Here is a 22,034-nt window from a genome sequence, read left to right as displayed (position 1 = left end):
GTATCAAGGAGGGTGATGAGGGTACTGCATTTGAAGTTGCTTACATGGAATTTAGCAAGACTTTTGACAAAGTCCCACATGGCAGACTGGTCAGAAAAATAAGAGCCCATAGGATCCAAGAGAAAGTGGCAAGTTGGATTGAAAATTGGCTCAGTGGCAGGAAGCAAAGGATAATTGTCGATGAGTATTTATGTAACTGGAAGGATGTTTCCAGTGGGGTTCTGCAGGGCTCAGTACTAGGTCCCTTGCTTTTCATAGTTAATATCAATGATTTAGACCTAAATGAAGGTGGCATGATTAAGCAGTTTGCAGATTGTGCAAAAATTGATTGTGGTTGATAGTTGTTTGGAGAAATGCCTTTGTTCACAGTTGCCTGTTGTGTACTGTGACTTGCAATTGTCATGTGACCTCTGATGTCATACCTTTGAGAATAAAGGATTGAGGCAGAAACCATTTTATCACCACATGGTGTCAGCAGTGCAGCTGAAATTGAGTGGATTTTGATCACTGGAATTCAGCCAGCTGCTAAGAAAAAGCAGAGAGTAATTGAAACTTTAGTCTGCAATTTTGTACAGGACATTAACGGCTGGATGAGTCACTATGGCTTTGAAAATTCCAGTACTGGCTCCTATGGAGATGAAGTCAGATTTGAGAAAGAATTGCAAATTCTTCCGGTCTCAATGGCGGAATTATGAAATTACCACAGTGTTAGACAAGAAACCTGAACAAATGAGCAACAACTCTGTTATCAGTGCTAGGGAAAGAGCGCTACAAGCTGTATTGCACCTTGGACCTCACTGAGGAGCAGAAAAAGCTAGTCTTGTGAAATTCTGGAGGCCTTGAAAGCCCATTTTGAACCCTCTATGATTGTTATTTATGAACGCTACATGTTCAACACCAGAGCTCAGGAAGAGGTGCAAAATATTTATTAGTATGTGACTGCATTGAGATGTCTAACTGAATCTTGTGGAATTGAGCAACTGAAGGATGATCTGATCCGAGGATTATCTTAGGAGCAAGAGATCCCACCATAAGAGCATATCTGCTGAGAGAAGAAAAACTTACTCTCAAGAAAGCTATTGACATGTGCAGACACTGTTCAGAAACTCTGAAGTGATTAATCGTCATCTGAAGAATATTGATGGGAGAACTGATATGGCTTTGCACTATGGGGAGAGGCAGTGCAGGCCTTACAAGCACAAGGCAATGGAGAAAAGGAAGAACTATTTACAGCAGGGCCAGCAGAAGGATCAAGGCCAAAGTACTGGATGTAAATACTATAGAGGATACCACATAAAAGAAAAGGAAGCATGTTCAGCATGGGGAAAGCAATGCTCTAACTGCAAGAGGTTGAATCACTTTGCACACCAAGTGTTTTGCTGGAAATAAGAAAAGTAAGCTTGTAAAGCTGGTTGCTGATGAGATGTTCGATGATGATTCTGACCAATTACTATACCCCAGAACAAATTGGCACCATCATGTCTCAATGGTTTGCGACTATTGGAATGATGACTGCAGAAGAAGAGCATCAAGTTAATGTGAATATGGACAATGGTGCCATGTCCAACATCATGAGCTTTGCAGACCTGTGTGAAGTTGTTCAAGATAGTGACCCAAAAATGAAGCTATTGAAGGTAAGGTTGAGGCTACATGATGGAAGCATGTTCACCCCAAGAGGGCAAACTAAACTGAGAGCCCAATGCAATGGGAAGAAAGAACATCTACAGTTCTAAAATGGTAGATACTAAGCAAAATCCCCTCAGCTCAGCTAAAAAAAAGTCAAAAACTTGGACTCCATGTACCTGAAGAAATTTGCAGTGTTTCGCATGGCACCAAGCTGCATGCCCTGACAAATTGCAAAATTGTTTTCATAGGTCTTGGGTATTTTTCTGGTTATCATCTTCAAATAGATGAGTGAGGGACCAACTCAATCTTCTGGAGGACAGTGCCAGCTGTGCTCAAGTCCAGCCTAAAGGACAAGATAGAGGAGCTTGAAAAGACAGGAGTAATCAAGAAAGTGACAACTCCTACAAATTGGATTAGCAGCATGATAGTGAAAAAAAAAACCTGGAAAGCTGAGAGTGTGCACAGATCCTAATGACCCCAATAAAGCTTTGAAGAGATCTCACTACTCAATGCCAATTACTGAAGAAATTTTTCCGCAACTTGCCAAGGCAAAGGCCATAACCACCCTAGATGCAAAGTGTGGATACTGGCAAGTGAAGTCAGAAGAAAGCAGTATTTTCTATGTCCTGGATGCCATTTGGGAAGTACAGGTGGTTACACATGACATTTGGCATTTCCACTGCTCCAGAAGGATGTCAACACAGACAAAGAGATGCTGAAGTGCATCCAATCAAGCCACCAAGGAATTGATTCTGGTCTGAGGAAGGGTCTACTGGCCAAACAAGAGCAATGAGATTAAGGATCACAACAGCCAATGCAGTGCTTGTATTGAATGTCAAGCTAAGCAGGCTAAAGAGCCACTCATGACATCCCAGACAGACCATGGATAAAGCTTGGAGTAGACCTCTTCATTCTCTTAGGAACCGACTATTGCATCACTACTATTCAGACTACCGGGAGTTAGATGGGCCAATGATCAATAACTGCCAGTGAGATCATAGAATATCTTAAAGCACACTTCAATCATCATGGCATTCCTGACACTATGATGAGAGACAGGCCCTCAGTTCACAAGTGAAGAATTCAGACACTTCATGAATGGGAAATTCAGCACTACGCATCATTTCCACGCTACCCCCAGTCAAATGGAAAGGCTAAGGCAGTGGTGAAAATTGCAAAAGGATCATCAAAAAAATTGAATAGATCCAGCACAGATACATACAAGGCGATCTTAGATTGGAGAAACACTCCTTCTAAAGCAAAGTAGTCTAGTCCAGCAGCTAACGTCACGCCACACCCAAACCATTCTTCCTCTAGCTGAAAAAACTACTGAAGCCAGTAATAGTAACAGGAGTAAACGACAATATTAGACAGAAGGCCAAATTTCACTTTGATAAAGCATATCATTGCACTCTGACTAGTGTCAATTCTGGCAAACATTCAATGCACTCAACTTGGCAACTTAGAACCTTTCTAACGCAGTTGTCACAATTGTATACTGCGAAAGTGAATGACCATATATATTACTGCAACCTCACACATACTTGCAATCACAGAACTGCACCTCAACAGCAGACATATGATCAGGAGGAGTTGATTTTGCCAATTGAACAAAGAACAGAATGACCATCAGTCTCAGAGATCAACTGCTCTCCAACAAATGCAACAGATCAGCTGCAGTCACAGCAACAACATTCTCCAGAGAGACAAAGTCACCCCAGGAACCAGCTGAGGCCAGACCAACAACCAATAGCAACCCATGTGCATCATTAGAAGACCTGAATACTTGAAAGATTATATGTGCAATGCATGTGTAGAGCAGACAAAAGTGAGATGGACTACAATGAGCAGTCTTCTGCTCTTGCTTGATGACTTTCTTTATAGTCCATGTATGTGGGTAACTTGCAACTGCGAATGATAATGCATGCAATGATTTTTTTCTTTTTAATGCAAAGGGGGTTTGGAGAAATGCCTTTGTGAACGGTTGCCAGTTATGTGCTATAGCTTGGCATTGCCTCTGAGTCATGTGACCTCTGATGTCATTCCTGAGAAAGTAAAGGATTAAGGCCAAAGCTTTTACCCACCACATGGAACGATAGTGAGGAAGAAAGATGCAGACTACAAGAAGCTATCAATGGACTGTCAGGTAGGCTGAAAAGTGGCAAGTGAAAAGAGAAATGTGCGGTAATGCATTTGGAGAGGGCAAACAAGGCAAGGGAATAAACAATATGATAGGACACCGAGACATGTAGAAAAGGGACTTGGAGTGCTTATCCACAGTTTCCTGCAGAACAGGCAGATAAGGTGCCTAAAGTGGCAAATGGGATACTTTCCTTATTAGCCAAGCGATAGAACAAGGGGTTATGTGAAACTCTATAAAATACTTAGGCTGTAGCTAGAGAATTGCATACAATTCTGGTCATCATATTACAGAAGAATGTGACTTTACTAGAGAGGGGGCAGAGAAGTTTTAAGGATATTGCAAGGATCTGACAATTTTAGCTTCGAGGAAAGATTAGAAAGACTGGGTTTGTTTTCTTAGGCACAGGGAAGGCTGAGGAGAGCTTCAACTGAGGTATCTAAAATTATGAGGGACTTAACGTGTATAGGAAGAACTTATTTCCTTAGTAGAGGGGTCAACAACCTGTGGGCATAGATTTCAAGTTGATTTAAAATTGGTAGATCGATGAGAGATGAGTTGAGAAGCAATTTTTTTCCACCCAGAGGGTGGCTGGAGTCTGGAATTCTCTGCCTCAAAATGGTGTAGAAGCAGAAACTCTCACTACATTTATAACGTATTTGGATATGCATTTGAAGTGCCATCACCTACAAGGCTACAGGCTGAGAATGGAAAGGTGGGATAAATCTTTTTGGCGGGCAGACATAAGCAGCAAAGCGGCCTCTGCTTGCACTGTAAATTTCTATGAATCTACCAATAGTGTGCGCTGAGTGGTGATTTGCGCAGCTATAAATTGATCAGATGTGAAATAGATATACCTTTGATAATGTGTAAATTTGGAATGGATGGTCCATATCAATTCTAAATGGTGTCCCTGTTGCTCCAGCCTCTCCAACTCTTCTTTTTAAATACACACTTTCCAGTTGCCACTTGAGTCAACAATGGTGCTTTCTAGGGCTAAACTTTCAGAGCTGAATCTGCAAGTGAAACCTGTTTGCAAATAGGTTACAAGCTCATTTTTGAAAACTGTGAAAGTATTCCCAGAAGTACTTCAAGAAAATGAGATTCTTCAGGTCTAAAATTTTCTTTGGCCTACCAGGAATAGGTGAGGTAGAACTACTTGAATGTTGCATCACAGCAGTTCCTGGATATGGACCTCCATAAGGTTGTGATTTCCTGGTTTACTTTTCTGAAAGTTTAGCCCTAGAAAGCACCATTGTTGACTCAAGTGGCAACTGGAAAATGTGTATTTAAAAAAAAAGAGTTGGAGAGGCTGGAGCAACAGGGACACCATTTAGAATTGATATGTACCATCCATTCCGAATTTATACATTATCAAAAAGCAAAGGTATATCTATTTCAGTCACTGTTGATTTAATTCCCTATTTAAAACATGGCAACCTTGAAATTTTTCCACAGAATTTACACAGTATGAGGTATGATCAGGAAGAGGAGCTGGTCAGATACTAAAAACATTTCCCAATTTACATTAAAGCCTGCCTTAATTTACATAATATGGAATCAAAAATAAAAACATTTTTAAACACATTTGCAAAAATGGTTATAGCAAATGATAATTAGAAGGTTAACCATATGGATGTAAGAGGGAGAAATCAAAGAATGTTACCATGTCCTGTGCAAATTATTTTCTTTTTCCCGATTTTAATCTCCAATTATCTTGTTTAATTTTCACGCATCACATGCATTGTAACAAGCTAATTTACTGTGCAAGTACAAATGTAATCTGCTGTCCTACTTGTGCAAAATATAAGGTATGTAAAGTATGAAAGAGTTAGTCAAGCGTTCTATGGATGGCTATTTCATACATGATCAAATAGATTTCAGTATAAGATTAAATGGGCATTATGATACAAAGAGGAGCATAACTGGATGGTGTAAATTAAGAGCATGCACCCTATTCCAAGCAAGTCACAAATAAGTTCCGACATTCACCTAAATAAATGATGACGAGCTGCTATTCAATGTCAACTTGAAGCAAGACAATGCACAAACACAAATGTCTTGAAATCAGTAGGAATAAAAATGCTACCTACAGCAAGAACTGTCCTGCTAGCTGGAAAAAACTAGCAGTCCCCTACTCTTCTTCCCTCTGTTCCTGCTTTCAGCAACAGCATATCTGAGCTGACTTTACACTGGTCCTCTTCCATCTAAAGCAGAGAAAAGCCATGAGTCTCAGGACTAAAGACATCCTGGACATGGCACAGTACAGAATGCTATTTCAGCACACAAACATGGTTTTACTAAAGGAAAATCCTGTTTGACAAATTTATTATGAGTTTTTTGAGGATGTAACTAGTACGGTACATAAAGGGGAACCAGCTGATGTAGTATATCTGGATTTCCAAAAGGCATTGGTTAAGGTGCTGCACAAATGGTTAATAGGGAAAATAAGGGCTCAGAGAGTTTGGGGTAATATATTAGCATGCACAGAGGATTGGTTAGCAGATAGAGTGGGCATAAACGAGGCTTTTCCAAATTGGTAGGAAGTGAATAGTGGAGTGCAGCAAGGATCAGTGCTGGGGCCTCAGCTACTTACAATCTATATTAATGACTTAGATGAAGAGACAGAGAGTAATGTATCAAAGTTTGCTGATGATACCAAGTTAGGTGGAAAGATAAGCTGTCATGAGGACAGAGAGAGGTTGCAAAGAGTTATAGACAGGTTAGGCGAGTGGACAACAAGATGGCAGATGGAGTATAATATAGGGAAGTGTGAAGTTATTCACTAGGTCGTAAGAAAAAAAGTAGAATATTTTTTAACATGTGAGAGACTTGTAGGTGTCAGGTCATGCCTGACAAATCTGTTAGAATTCTTTGAGGAGGTAATGAGTAGGTTAGACAAAGGAGAGCCAATGGAAGTTATCTACTTGGACTTCCAGAAGGCCTTTAACGAGGTGCCGCACAGGATGCTGCTCAGTAAGATAAGAGCCCATGGTGTTAGAGGCAAGGTACTAGCATGGATAGAAGATTGGCTGTCTGGCAGGAGGCAGAGAGTGGGGATAAGGGAGTCCTTCTCAGGATGGCGGCCGGTGACTAGTGGAGTTCTGCAGGGGTCAGTGTTGGGACCACAACTTTTCACTTTATACGTTAATGATCTAGATGAAGGAACTGAGGGCATCCTGGCTAAGTTTGCAGATGATACAAAGATAGGTGGAGGGACAGGTAGTATTGAGGAGGCGGAGAGGCTGCAGAAGGATTTGGACAGGTTAGGAGAATGGGCAAAGAAGTGGCAGATGGAATACAACGTGGGGAAGTGTGAGGTCATGCACTTTGGGAGGAAGAATAGAGGCATAGACTATTTTCTAAATGGGGAGAGAATTCAGAAATCTGGAGTGCAAAGGGACTTGGGAGTCCTATTCCAGGATTCTCTTAAGGCTAACTTGCAGGTTGAGTCGGTAGTTGGGAAGGTAAATGCAATGTTGGCATTTATTTCGAGAGGGCTAGAATATAAAAGCAGGGATGTGCTGCTGAGGCTTTATAAGGCTCTGGTCAGACCACATTTAGAATATTGTGAGCAATTCTGGGCCCCGTATCTCAGGAAGGATATGCTGGCCCTGGAGAGGGTCCAGAGGAGGTTCACAAGAATGATCCCAGGAATGAAAGGCTTAACACATGAGGAACGTTTGAGGACTCTGGGTCTATACTCGATGGAGTTTAGAAGGATGAGGGGGGATCTGATTGAAATTTACAGAATACTGAAAGGCCTGGATAGAGCGGACGTGGGGAAGATGTTTCCATTAGTAGGAGAGACTAGGACCTGAGGGCACAGCCTCAGAGTGAAGGGAAGACCTTTTAGAACAGAGATGAGGAGAAACTTCTTTAGCCAGAGAGTGGTGAATCTATGGAACTCATTGCCACAGAAGGCTGTGGAGCCCAGGTCATTGAGTGTATTTAAGACCGAGATAGATAGGTTCTTGATTGGTAAGGGGATCAAAGGTTACGGTGAGAAGGCGGGAGAATGGGGTTGAGAAACTTATCAGCCATGTTTGAATGGCTGAGCAGCCTCGATGGGCTGAATGGCCTAATTTCTGCTCCTATGTCTTATGGTTAATGTTCAGAGAGACTTGGGTGTGTATGTACAAGGAGCACAGAAAGTTAGCATGCAGGTATGCCAAGCAATTAGAAGGAAAATGGCATGTTGACCTTTATTGCAAGGAGACTGGAGTACAAGAATAAAGAAGTCTTGCTATTTGGAGTAGTGTACAGTTTGGTCTCCACATTTAAGAAAGGATATACTTGCATTTGAAGTGGTACAGCAAAGATTCACAATTGGTCCCTGGGATGAGAGGGTTGTCTTATAATTAGGGGCTGAGTAAATTGGGCTTATATTCTCTAGAGTTTTGAAGAATGAGGTGATCTCATTGAAATCTACAAAATTCCGAAGTGGCTTGATAGGGTAAACGCTGAGAGATAATTTCCATTGGTTGGGGAATCTAAAATATGGGGGCACAGTCTCAAGATAAGTGGGCTGAGGAGAAATTTCTTTACACAAAGCTTTGTGAATCTTTGGAATTCTCCACCCCAGAGGATTATGGATGCACCATCATTGAATATATTCAAGGCTTGAAGAGACAGATTTTTGATCTCCCAGGAAATTAAGGGATGTGGGGAGCGGGTGGGAAAATGGAGTTGAAGCTTAAGATCAGCCATGATCGTACTGAATGGCAGAGCAGGCTTGGTGGTCTGTATGGTCTAATCCTACTCCTATTTCTTATGTTCTTACTAGAGAGTATGGACTTGTACTGGTGAGCTCATTATCTCTGTATTAGGACAGAAACCCACATAGACAGGTTGCAAATTATTTTGTTTTTATACATTGACAAGGCCAGCATTTATTGCCTGTGCCTAATTGTCCTTGAGAATGTGGAGGTGAGCTGCTTTTTGACAACTGAGTAGCTTGCCAGGGTATTTCAGAGGGCAGTTAAGAGCTAATGATATTGCTGAGCCCCTGGAGACACACAAGTCAGACCAGGAAGGCAGATTTCCTTCCTTAAAGGAAAGATTTCCTTCCTTAAAGGACAGTGAACCAGATGGCTTTATATGACAGTCCAGCAGTTACACAGTCACGATTAGTGTCACTAGCTTTTTACTGCAGATTTTGTTTAATTAACTGAATTGAAATTCCCCAGATGCTTTGTTGGAATTTGAGCTCATGTTTCCAGATAATTATTTTAAGCTTCTGGGTTACAACTGCAGTAACTATGCTACAGTTCCCATCCTCCAAAACCTTGAGTTGTTTGATGAAGACAGCACAATTAAACTGAGTTATTATGGGAAATTAATCTGCTTTCAGTTTAAATTACTAAACTAAAAACATGCTACTGTTTCAAGTAATTCCTGGACATGTGTATTGCTGGCAAAAGGGACATGTTATCTTGTACTCATCAGGATAGATGCAGGAATGCCAAATTTCTAAGGGAACAATTTATACTGCATGAGAAAAGGGGTGCCAATTGGTTGGCAAGTCAACACTGATTAATCGAGACATTGCCATGGCATATGCACCAAGGTGCTACTGTGTCCCATGCTTTTGTTTATTCAAAAAAAGTGCAATGTCTGGACTCTGCCTGCAGGACAGGTCCCTGCATATGAATACATGTAGCTTCCAGCAAGTGTAAGTGAGCTACACTGCGAGCCCGACTGACAATCTTAAATTGGTCGTTAGTGTAATTCTTAGCACACGGAACGGTTCAGCAAATGCTGCCCAATCACATCTAACATTAGACATTATGTTCTGAGTTTTGCAAGCACAGGTTAGTTGAGTATGGTCAGTTCTCTGCCTATTGTGAATAGCTGAAAGGATGTGCTGTTTGATACAATCTGCCAGCTGTAGCCGTTGAGACATATGGCCTGGACAAGTTGGGAAATATTTATGCTAATCTGTTGAATAAATATCCTCAATTGAAATTAACTATTCTGTTCCCCAAAAATACATGAGTAAATAAGATTTCCTCTCAGGTTTCTCCAAATGGCTGATGGAAGTAAATACTTGATGGGGTTTTGAGCCACAGAGCAAAAAGATACAACATTCTTTAGCTGGTCTCAGTTGGGGCAGCGGTGAGACAAAGGCATGCTCTATTTTTTTTAAATGTCACTTGACAAGGGAGAGAATTCCAAATAAAAATCATCCAAAATAAGCACATTATGTATATTAGGTAAGAAGAGGATTGCACTTGGCTATGGTGACCCCCAACATCTAGATTGTCTGTAGCAGCTCAACATCTAGCATGAGCTCTATCAGAGGACTGGACATTCTCCAAGGAGCTGTACCTCAGCATCAGTCACTATCTTTAGTGAAGGGAAAGAGAAGTGAGGAAAAAAAATCTACTCGCTTTTAACAACACTTCCCATTCTGTAAAAAAAGAGACATGCTATCAAAGTTTTTCGTCTTGCACTCATTGGGATAGCACGCAATAAATTACAAACAGTAAAGGGAATAACAATTTATACTGCATGAGAGAGCACTGTTTGTTTGGCAAGTGGACTCTGATTGGAGGGGGTGTTGCCATGGAAAATGCAGCATGGAACAGTTAACAGCCCAGCTTTATTCAAATTCAAACTGGGCAGTTCAACTGATTGGTCAAGGCATTGCTCTGGGGAATGAACCAGAGAATGACTATTCCCTAAGCTTTTGTTTGAATTTGAACAAAGCTAAGCAGTTAAACTGTTTCATGCTGCATTTCCACGGCAACACCTCCAGCAGAGTCCACTTATCAACCAAACAGTGCTCTCTTCTCATGAAGTATAAATTGTTGTTTCCCTTTACTGTTGGTAATTTCCTGTGAGCTATCCTGAGTGTAAGACGGAAAGCTTTGATCGCATGTCGCTTGTCTTAGCAATGCTCAAGTTCTGTACTACAAAATGACTATTTCCCATTCTATAAAACCTGTAGTTGTTTTAGGAAGACAGCATGGTTCAATAGACAGTAGATTAATTTACTGTATTAACTGTCAGAATATTACTGTTTGTGAATTAATAGGACACCAGTCTAAAGCAGCATTAAATCATTTCCTGAATGACCCTGGAATGCTGGCCAACTACAAAACAATGCTAATGCTAAGTTTTGTTTCCATTTATATATAAAAATTATGCTCTATATAAATTTGCACATTGATTTTGTTTATTGCATATACTGATACTAGCTTAATCACAAAAATTAATTTTCTACTGTACTGTCAGAACAAATGGGAATTTCTGAACACATCCTAATCTACAAAATCAACCAAAGTTAAAGGAATTTTCCTGCTGACTGTAAATAGGGAGAGTCAGCATTATAATTTTTCCCATCATTTTTACTTAATACTATTTCCCTCCTCTTATGCATGGTGCGATTTGTTTCCCTCATCACCTCCCAACACCCAACCCCAAAAAAGCTTATGACAGAGAAGCTACTATCTACCATTTCTACTAACTAATTGAGGAGATGTACTGTTTTTTCAAAAAAGAGGAAAGGGCGGGTTTCAATTAAATACATCAGGTATTTAAATATACTAAATATCTGTGTAAATGTCTTGCCCACGAATACTGAACAATACAGACTAGGAACGCCCCAAACCTTTGCTCCATAATGCAGAGGCTGTAATTGGTGCCTTAACTGGACAACATCCCAGGACTACAACAGCAAAGATCCCTGCTTCTGATCATTAGCAAGTGAAAACTCTCAGAAAGTGCATCCATGTAAAGGTATTGGATGAACTCGGCTTAATGTGCTGCCACCCTAAAGTCAAACAGCCCAATGACTCTCGTCATTTGATTAAGCACATAGAGAATGGGTGCTAGAGGGTAGCTGGTACCTATGGAGCTGTTAATTAGGCAAACATTTATTACAATTGCCTGCAGCCATTGCGAAAATGTGAGTGCATCACACATTCGAAGTTCAATTTGGTCCAATGCTTGAAGGTAGAGAGAGAAATTAAAACAGGTATGAAAATATAATTTCAAAGAAAGTATTCCACCATATGTAACCCATTTAAAAAGATGGAAAAGTTATAGTGAATGTTAACTTAATTTTAACTTCTCTTCTATTTGGGTTGCCAACATTATAGAGTAAAATAAGCTGAGTGCAATAGGTAAAACTGAGATAATCTTCAGTTGAGAGTACCTTGGTATTTCATGTATGAACAACTCGGGTTTATATAGCACCATTACTGGGGAAAACTCTCCAAACACTGTACAGAAGCATAATCAGACAAACATTGTCACAAGACAAAAGTTTTTTTTAGGAAAGGTAATGAAAAGCTTGATCAAACAGGTATACTTAAAGAAGGGTCTAAAAGGAGAAGAGAGAGACGGAGGCAGAGAGGTTAATTTTATAACTTTGGGCCAAGATGGCTGAAGGCACAGCTACCTTTGGAGGTGTGAAGAGAGTGGAGTCTGCATGAAGCCATTGTCGGAGGAACACAAGTGTTTTCAGAGGGTTGTAGGCTGGAGGAGATTACAGAGATAGGGAAGGGTGAGGCTATGAAGGGATTTTAAATACAAGGTGTTGGTAGATTTGGTGCAGGTCAGGATATAGGCAGCAGAGTTTTGGATAAGCTCTAGTTTATTGAAGAAGAATGGGAGGCTGTTCAGGAGAATATTGGCACACCGAAATCTGGAGATGAAAAAGCAAGAATGCAGGCTTCAGCAGCAGGTATTACAGAGATGGAATTAGTCAGTCTTTTATGATGGACAGGAAACGGGGTCTGGTTCACTGGCATATGGCATCAGTGGTAAAGGAAATACTTCTATTTAATAGCCCCTCCATTTCACCATATTTGAGAGGCCTGTACCATTTTAGAGATAAAAGACTGCTCTTACAGAACTTTAATCACCCAGGTACTGGTCCAAAAGAACATGCAAGACTATAAACGGGTCATGAGGTCCCACATTGTTTTTTCTTTGTGAAAATGCCACTGGAATTGCAGTTACTGCAATATCTATGTTTCATTTACTTGTGTAAAAAAAAAATCACAGGCTTATTTCCAAATGCATCATTTAACTTTCCCCTAATTGGAAGCAACTCCCTGTGCTAGGGATGGTGTGGATCTCTGCCAGATCCCGATGTACCCAATATATAATTTAGGCTAGTATGGTACTAATATTGCTATCGGTGGTATAAATATCAGAACTTTGTTTACTATCTTAAAGCACCTAATGTAATCACACTGAATCTTTCACACATTGTATGTCAAAGACCCCAACAATCAATATTAATTACCAATACATATATAATTACCAAAAAGATATATATAATCTTTTTTTGATATATTCTCATTTGTTATTCAATTTCTTAAACCTGCTTATTATACCTATTCATATTCACCTCCTATTTTTTTCAATTACCGTTGTTTGTCTTTCACTTCATAGTGCACCACTTTACTACTAACTTTCAAAGGGCCTCATGAGAATCCTTTGTGCTGTTGTATCCAAAAGTGGCCACTACTCCAGTACAGCAATTTTAACTTACCTCCACTTCATCCTATTCTTCTAAGTAACACAAGATACTTTCCATTTTATCCAATTTGATTAGCTCTGTTTCATAATCGGTGTACCCAAGGATGGCTGCAGTGGGCTGAGACTGATGTCAAAGAGAATCTGCACTAGAACCGTGTGTTTATTTGATACTTTTGTCATAATCACGATTTGAAGGAAATTATCTAGAAGCCATGGAGACCATTTATACTACTGACTAGAAAACAGTACAATCTGTTTTGATGGGAATAAATGGAAAGACTCTCCTGATTTAAAAAAAAACTGTATGAATGAATGTGTTACAAATGTCTTAGAAGGGACATCACCTGGGTGAGATTTCCCCTATGGGTTGATTGAAATATTTTACTTAGTGTAGAAGCTGAATGAATGGCAAACTATTACGCTGTTTTGCAAAGGCAGGTACTTTCTTTCTATAGACACTTAATTACATAAATATTAAATGCATCAACATATAGTATTTGGTTTTATTGCATTTCTGAATTCAATAAAAACACATAATTTCCAACCTTTTCTTAAAAAACATCTGAACTTTCCTGTTAATGTAAAACATACTTATAATAAATTGATCTGAGTAATAGATGAAAAGTATAACATAGGCATTACAGAAAAAGTAAGGCCCCTTTATAGTTTGAAAAACAAACATTATACACGTGAGTATATAAAATAAGAACGGACCTTTCTGTAAAAAAAGTTATTGCATACCCACCAAAAGACAAATATAACTACAAGGCACTTGCTGACACAAACATATAAATGACATAATTTCCAAAACAGCCCAAGCAGTTTCATCTTGTGCTTTATTGCTTCTATTCTGCAAGCTGGTTAGAAGGGCAGTCACATTCAGTTATGAACAGAAATGTTTATTAGGTCCATGCAATGCAAACAAAAATGTGCCACAGCTAATATTGGAGACATTTTAAGCATGCACAGTGATTTAGTACAATACATGCTAAGCAGAGGGGCAAATTGCACTTAGGTTTCCAATCATTTTACTAATGTCAGAATGTGAATGGATTTCAAAGAATTTAAAACACAAAAAATTAAATCTTTAAATAATAAATTTGATAATATATGAATGTGCTTTAGTATTATAATTAAAGCTTCTACCTACCCCAAAAATGTACATCTGCATTCACATAAAATTCCTATTTATACCATATGTAAACTTCATAATTGGAAACAGTTGCCAGCAACTGGCTAAACAGATCACTAGATATCTCAAAAACATGTCATATTTTAAAATTAGATACTGTTGGTCTACTATAAAGTGCACAAATTATAAAGAAGTTATGCATGAAATTAATCAGAACCTACCATTGGATGTAATCACAATTTCACAGTTATTAATTTTCAATTAATTGAAATTCTTCAATTTCAAGTCATACACAAATTATGTAGCAATTTGAATGTCAATTTCATTTTCACCAATGAATCAAATACATGTGCTATAATAGAACATTCAGCACATCTTACACTCCCATCTTTTGTACCAAAGTATACATATTACCTAGTCTTCTGAGAAGACGTTTAGATTGGTTCTGCTCAAAGTTAAAAAAAAATCCAGTCCAAATGAGATTCATCCTTAGGTGCTGTAGGTCACAAGGGTGGAAATTTCAGATGCTTTGGCAAAAATCTTTGAAACCTCCTTAGATATGGAGGTAGTGCCAGAAGACTGGGGGATTGCAAATATTACACTCCTACTCAAACAAAAAAGAGGGGAAGGTGATAAACCCAGCAATTGCAGGCTGGACAGGTGAGGCAACCTTTAGAGACGTGAATCTGGGACAATATTGAATGTCATTTAGACAAGTAATGGCAAATAAATGAAAGTCAGTATGGATTTGTTAAAGTTAATTCATTTTTGAATAACTTGGAGATTTTTGAAGAATTAGTGAAGAGGGTGGATGAGGCTAGTGTGATTGTCCATACATGAAACAATCAACAGGAGTACCATATGATATACCCATTAGCAAATTTGAAGCTCATGGGATTAAATAGACAGCATGGATATGAAATTAGTTCAGGAACAGAAAGCAGAGAATAGTGATGAACATTTGCTTTTGCACTGGTGTCTCCTAGGGGTCAGTGTTGGAACTACTGCTCTTTTTGACAACTTAGCAGCTAGGTCATAATTTCAAAGTCCGTGGCTAACACATGAAAGAGGCCTTGGGGCGCAGTGGGTAGCGTCTCTGCCTCTGAACCAGAAACTCCAGGTTCAAGTTTGACTCCAGGACTTCATGGCCAAGGGATGTGTGTTCATAACACAGCCAAACAGGTTGAGTATTAACTTGTAAATCCTTCCAACATACACCACTGGCAGGCCGTAAGAGTGGAAGAGATTACTGGTCAGTCATCTGATGGAAAAAATGATGGAGCGTCTACCATCCATAGTTCCAGGCTACAATATGTGCCTGGAAGTTATGCTGCCACAAAACTCTGACTCCTTGGGTTGGCTCAGTTGGTTGGATGGCCGTTGTGCATCAGATTGGTTCCAACATTATGGGGTCTGATCCCTGCTCCAGCTGGCATGGATTTTGGACCTGCCTCCTTACCCTACAGGCAGAGAACTCAAGAAGATGACACAAATTGAAGTTGTAGGAAAAAATAAGGAGCATGGCAACAAGCTTCAGGAGGACATGGATGAAATTGAGCACAGAGAAGTGTGAAGTGATTCATTTTGGTAGGAAGAGTGAGGGGAGGCAATATAAATTAAATGGTACAATCTTAAAAGGAGTGCAATTGTGCATGCACAAAAATCATTGAAGGTAGCAAAACAAGTTGAGGAAACTACTAAAAAGCATATAATTCTTGACTTTATAAACAGAAGTAGAGTACAAAAGCAAGGAAATTATGCCAAACTTTTAGAAAACATTGGCGAGACTTCAACTGGAGCATTGTGGCCATTTCTGGGCATCACACATTGGGATGGAAGTCAAAGGGATTTACTAGAATGTCAGACAGCATCTTTGGAGAGGGAAACAGAGACTGTTCTAATAAAAGGTAATTCTCTGCTTTTCTCTCTCCACAGATGCTATCCAAGCTGCTGAGTGCATTTTCTATTTTTATTTCCAGCTTCCAGCTCGGAGTATTTTATTTTGGCTTTTATTTGGATGGCACCAGGCACGACAAACTTCAGTTCGTGGAAAGACTTGAGAAACTGTTCTCCTTAGAATAGAGAGGTTAAAGGGAGATTTGATAGAGGTGTTCAAAATCTTGAGGTGTTTTGATTAAGTGTGGAAGCAGATTAACAGTAACATTCAAAAGTGAATGGGCTAAATACATGAAAAGGAAAAGTTTTTAGGGCTGTAAAATACAGCAGAGGAATGGGACTAATTGTATTCCTCTTTTAAAGAGCTAGCACAGGTATAATGGGCCAAATGGCTTCCCTCTGTGATGTAAGATTTTATGATTCTTGCCTAACAGGATGGTTCTGAGTAACAGTATTAATGTTTTAAGAGCATGTTGCACCGAACAAGTCTGTTTGAATTTAGAGTGGTAAAAATGGAGAGCAAGCTCTCTCTCAAAATATATTTCTGAACAGCTAAAAGTAAATATGGCCAACTGCTCATTCAAAACAATCTCATACTGTTAGTTTTAATCTGTGAAGATATAGATTATCTATTTAGAAACTCATGCAAAATCCTTCCCTAGTTAAAATTAAGTATTTCAAACTGTATTCAAGTGTAAAACTTCTTCAAATGCTACAGATTTTACTTCAGTTGCAGTAAGCTACCAACTGCAACATATATTACAAAATTTTAAAAGTGCAAAATTTTGGATATTTTTAATAAAAATCAAGTTTTCAAATAGCTGCATGGTGGTGTAAGTGTTTATTTATAATAAAACTAAGTAGTTTCTCAAACTAGTTATATTCTTTAACATGTGCTAGTTTTCCAACTGGATTTGCTATTTCTTAATAGGGAACCAGGAAGGCCCTAAAACAGGCGCTTGTTAAGCCATTATCCTGCATGCAGGTTTGCTTCTCCACCCTACCCCAATATTCATGCCTTTTTGTCCTTGCCTAAGCACTGGTTATAGTCCAATCATATTTGCCATGCAAATAACTGAGCAGTTGTTCCTTCCACTCTACCTAATCTTGCTCAGTTGATTCCTGGCCCTGGCCAGTGGCTGTAGAGCAATGTAGTCATCCTCTAAAGCAACTCTGTTGGTGTACATCTATAGAGGAACAGAAAAGGGATGGAACACATAATATATAAGTAATAAACAGAACACTTTTAGTACCTTTTCTAAGATGATCATAAAAATAAGTCATCTCAGATCAAGGTAATATTTTATTGCAAACTTTTATTTTGAAGAGAACAATTATTTAAAAAAAACACTCTATAATTATTTGGGGGTAAAGAAAAACCTGAGTGCACTCTTCCAGTGTTGTAGCGGCTAAATTCACCATGTGACATGATACGAGGATCATACAGTCTCAGACAATCCTAAGTTTGGTTCCCAAGATTTTCTGATCTCAGCTGGGTAGTACAATAATCTAGGTTGGCTTTGGTTTTCTTTTGGGGTGGACCTCACTTGCTTGATTCCGAAGACAAAGTACCAGAGGGCTGCCACTGCTCTTGTAACCAAAATGAAAATGAATCACTCTTTCAGGCCAAGAGGGAAGGAAGTTGAAGAATTGTTTTGATTAGAAAGTATCGCATTGCTGTACACTACAGATGCATAATGATCTGAGATGGTTATACTTTTCAACGTCTGACATTTGAAAAGTGCTGACACAAGGGTTGCATATTCCTAATTTTAATATTAAATTTGTGTTTCAAGAAAGTCTCCGCTTAGTTGTAGATTATATAGTAAACTTTTAGAGATAAGAATTTTTAAACTTACCTTCATAATAAAATGGATGAGTGTGTTCACTATAAATGTTATTGGAGATACACCATCTATTTGTTCCCAGGCCTCATAAAATACAATGTTAACAAAAAAATCTTTATAAACTACATTAGTTGACTTTCGATCTATCCAATTCAACTCAAACTGTACACTGACTTTAGCTCTAGTTGCTTGGTAAATAGTGAGTTTCTTCAATTCATTGCTGTATGGAAACCAAACTACAGATGGTTTCCTCAAGCTGATTAAAGTCTCCGCTGCAAAGCTCATAAAAGTGCGACTCTGTAGTTAAATTTAACGTACAAAGATACTTGGTGATGCTGTATTAACAATTCTGCAAACGAGACCTGACCTTAACTCACCATGAACGGCTACTCCAAATTAAATTTAACAACCTAATTCTTAGCAGATAGTCTTTAACTCGATGCTCAACTTGTAATTCTGGGACTGAATGCAGTTAAGTGACATATTTACTGAACAGTGCTCCTCTTCACAAAAAATGAGCTAAAATTGAAGTAATTTTGGAAATCGTACAAATCAATCAAGATGCAATAAAAATGCACTGTGGAGATGCAACTCATATTTTAGAAATCAGATACACTAAATACTTTGTAAATAACATTACAATAAAAATTCAGCTCATGGGAACTAATAAAACCATCTTTCAATTAAGCAGTCGCCACTTTTAGCACCGTCACTGACAGGCTTAATCATTTATGAAAATCGAGTAGAGATGTCAGCTAACAAGTATCTTGGAGTTATTCAACCCATCTCATGTAAGCAAATATGATTCTTCATTTTATAGCAGGATGTGAATAAGTTGCAGATTTTCTGAAAAGCTTAAATTTCATCATATACAATGCAGCACAGAAGGTGGCCATTTGGCAGTTCTTTGGTAGAGCTGTTGACCTGGTTAGGAAATTGGATTAATGGCAACAAATAGAAAGCAATCAGCAGTGACTCTGATTGGCTGAACATGGCCAGTAGTTTCGCACAATGATCTGTGCAGGGGCCATGCTGGAATCCCTCCAAACAAGCTTCTACCCCTGCCACAGTACCAAAACAGCTCTTATCAAAGTCACAAATGGCTTTGACACTAGGCTACTGTGACAAAGGTAAACTTTCCCTCATCGCGCTGCTTGACGTGTCTGCAACCTTTGACATGGTTGACTACACAATCTTCCTTCAATGGCTCTCCACTATCATCCAGCTGCTCTCGCATGGTTCCATTCTTATCAATATAATCATATCCAGAGTATCACTTGTAACGTCTTCTCTTCCTGCTCCGGCACTTTTACCTCTGGTGTCCTTGGCCCTCTCCTATTTTTCATCCTTGGTGACATCATTCGAAAGCAGAGTACTGGTTTTCACACATATGCTGATGACACCCAACTCTATCTCACCATCACTTCTCTTGACTTATCCATTGTTGGTAAATTATCAGACTGCTTATCTGACATTCAGTACTGGATGAGAAGAAATTTCCTTCAATCGGACCCTGAGATAAGTTTCCAGCCATACCCTCATATCATTAAGACCACCTATTTCCGCCTCTGCAACATCATCTGATTTCACCATGTCTCAGCTCATCTCCTGCTGAAAAGCCCTTCTCCGTGCCTTTGTTACCTCTAACTTTGATTGTTCCAAAGTACTCCTGGTTTCTCTCCCACATTCTACTCTTCCAAAACTCTGGTGCCCATGTCTTAACTCAGACAAGTCCTGGTCCCCATCATCCCTGAACACAATGCTCCAGCTTAACCAATGTTTTGCAAAGGTTCATCATAATGTCCTTGCTCTAGTACTCTGTGCCTCTATTAATAAAGCCGAAGATCACATATGCTTTTTTGATATCCTTCTTAACTTGTCCTGCCACCTTAGCACTCCCAGGTGTCTTCCATTTCTAAACTCCCCTTAAAATTGTACCATTTAGTTTCTATTGCCTCTCCTTGCTCTTTCTTCCAAAATATATCACTTTAAATTTCTGTTTTAAATTACATCTGTCATGTGTCTTCCCATTTCACCAAACTATTCCTTCTTCAAGTCTATTACTATTCTGCTTAATATTTAACACATTTTGAGTTTTGCATCATCTGAAAACTTTGAAATTTTGTCTCATATACCCAAGTCCCGGTCATTAAAATATATCAAAAAGGGCAGTGGTTCTAATACCAACCAAATACAGTATACACCACTGAATACTACCTTCCAGACTGTAAAACAACTGCTGTCTCTTTTCCACCAGCCCTTTAATAACATCTGCTCCAATTTTGCCAACTAGTCTATTAAGCTCCTTTTAAAGGTCAATATCCACATCATCAGCTGATCTATCCTCAACCATCCTCTCCTTTATTTCAAAGAGCTCCATCAAGTTAGTCAAACACAATATGCCTTCAGCAAATCCATGCTAACTCTCATTTATTAGCTCATCCTTGGGTAAAGGCAGCAGATTTCCCTCCCTAATGGACATTGGTGAACCAGATGGGTTTTTATGACAATTGATGAAAGTTTCAGGGTCACCATTGCTGAGGCTAGCTCTCAATTCCAGATTTTAAAAAACTAATTCAATTTAAATTCCACCAGCTGCTGTGGTGGGATTTGAACCCATGTCCTCAAAGCATTAGTCTGGGCCTCTGGATTATCAGCCCAGTGACATTACCACTACGCCACTGTTTCCCCAAAGTTGAGTGTTCTGGATCTACCAATTTATCCCCTCCCCCTTTTTCCAAATAGGGGTGTAACATTTGCAATCCTCCACTCTTCTGGCACCAATCCCATAATTAAAGGAGGATTGGAAGACTGTGGCCAAAGCTTCTGCAATTTCCATCCTTACTTTCTTCAGTAGCTAGGATGCATTCCACCCAAAGGTGTCACTCGGCAACCCGTCTTCCTAACACCCCTCCCCCAACTCACTCACTCAGCAGCCCCTTTTCCCAAACTCTCTAATTGTATGACATTCTACAAATGTATGTAACAATGCAAGTTTCATTGTCTTGGTGGCCAATGATATCCACAGATCTATTGCAATTAACACAATGACTGCTCTTTGTATCAGAATTGTCTGTACAGATTAGAATGAAGTGTTGCAAAAATGCACCGACCATATACATTGACTAAGATGATTTAATATCTCTCTCTCTCTGATCACTAACTAGAATGGCCTTTAGCATCATTTACATATAGGACAATGTTCATGCATTTTGAATCCCTAGCTAGTATAGAAATTCTACTTAATATCTGTACTCAGTTTTCAGAAAAACATATCCTGTTACCTTAGAAGGATAACAAAAAATCCAGACCTTTAAAGGCAATAGAATGCACTAACATTGCCAATAACTACCTCTTTCCAGTTCTGGACAAAATGGAACTGTCACAGTTGTTGAGTTAAGAAAAAAAGACTCTTAATTTTCTGTTGTTTCACATTAGCAAGCTTGTAGCAAAAAAGTTCAAAAACAAGAACTTGCATTAATGTAGCACCCTTTACATCCTCATGATGTCTCAATGTGCAATACAGCTAAATAATTATTTTTGAAAAATAAACAGTAAGTGCTGGAAGTACTCAGAGGTCTTGTAGTATCTTGGGGAGAGAAACCAGGGTTAACGTTTCAAGTGACCATTTGTCAGAGCTTTTGAAGTATGGTCAACTCAGGTCACTGATCTTAAGTGAACGTGGTGGACAATTAAACAACTAACTGGAGGAGGAGGCTCCACAAATATCACCATCTTCAATGATGGAAGAGTGCAGCACATCAGTGCAAAACACAAGGCTAATGCATTTGCAGCCATCTTTGCCAGAAGTACCAAGCAGATGATTTACCTCTGCCTCCTCCCTAGGTCCTCAGCATCATGTCAGCTCTTCAGCCAATTCAATTCCCTCCACGTTATA

At 39.2% G+C, this 22,034-nt stretch overlaps 1 protein-coding gene across 4 annotated transcripts in view; it reads right to left on the bottom strand.

The window, feature by feature from the left end:
* atp11b (ATPase phospholipid transporting 11B (putative)) overlaps window positions 1-22,034 on the bottom strand; it is a 190,144-nt gene that overhangs the window by 13,905 nt on the left and 154,205 nt on the right. For 2 of the 4 annotated variants that reach the window (XM_041217012.1, XM_041217020.1), the window contains exon 29: window positions 17,391-17,476. The exons of 1 other annotated variant lie outside the window; for it this stretch is intronic. In XM_041217012.1, coding sequence (XP_041072946.1) covers window positions 17,391-17,476 — 86 coding nt within the window. Of the gene's footprint in view, window positions 1-1,880; window positions 1,970-17,390; window positions 17,477-22,034 lie in introns of those variants that run through there. One more of the 4 variants, XM_041217030.1, reaches the window with a different exon arrangement.

The sequence above is a fragment of the Carcharodon carcharias genome, chromosome 2 (assembly GCF_017639515.1).
Source record: "Carcharodon carcharias isolate sCarCar2 chromosome 2, sCarCar2.pri, whole genome shotgun sequence".
Classification (NCBI taxonomy): Eukaryota; Metazoa; Chordata; class Chondrichthyes; order Lamniformes; family Lamnidae; genus Carcharodon; species Carcharodon carcharias.
The sequence above is the reverse complement of the archived record's forward strand: the minus strand, read 5'-3'. Positions and strand labels throughout refer to the sequence as shown.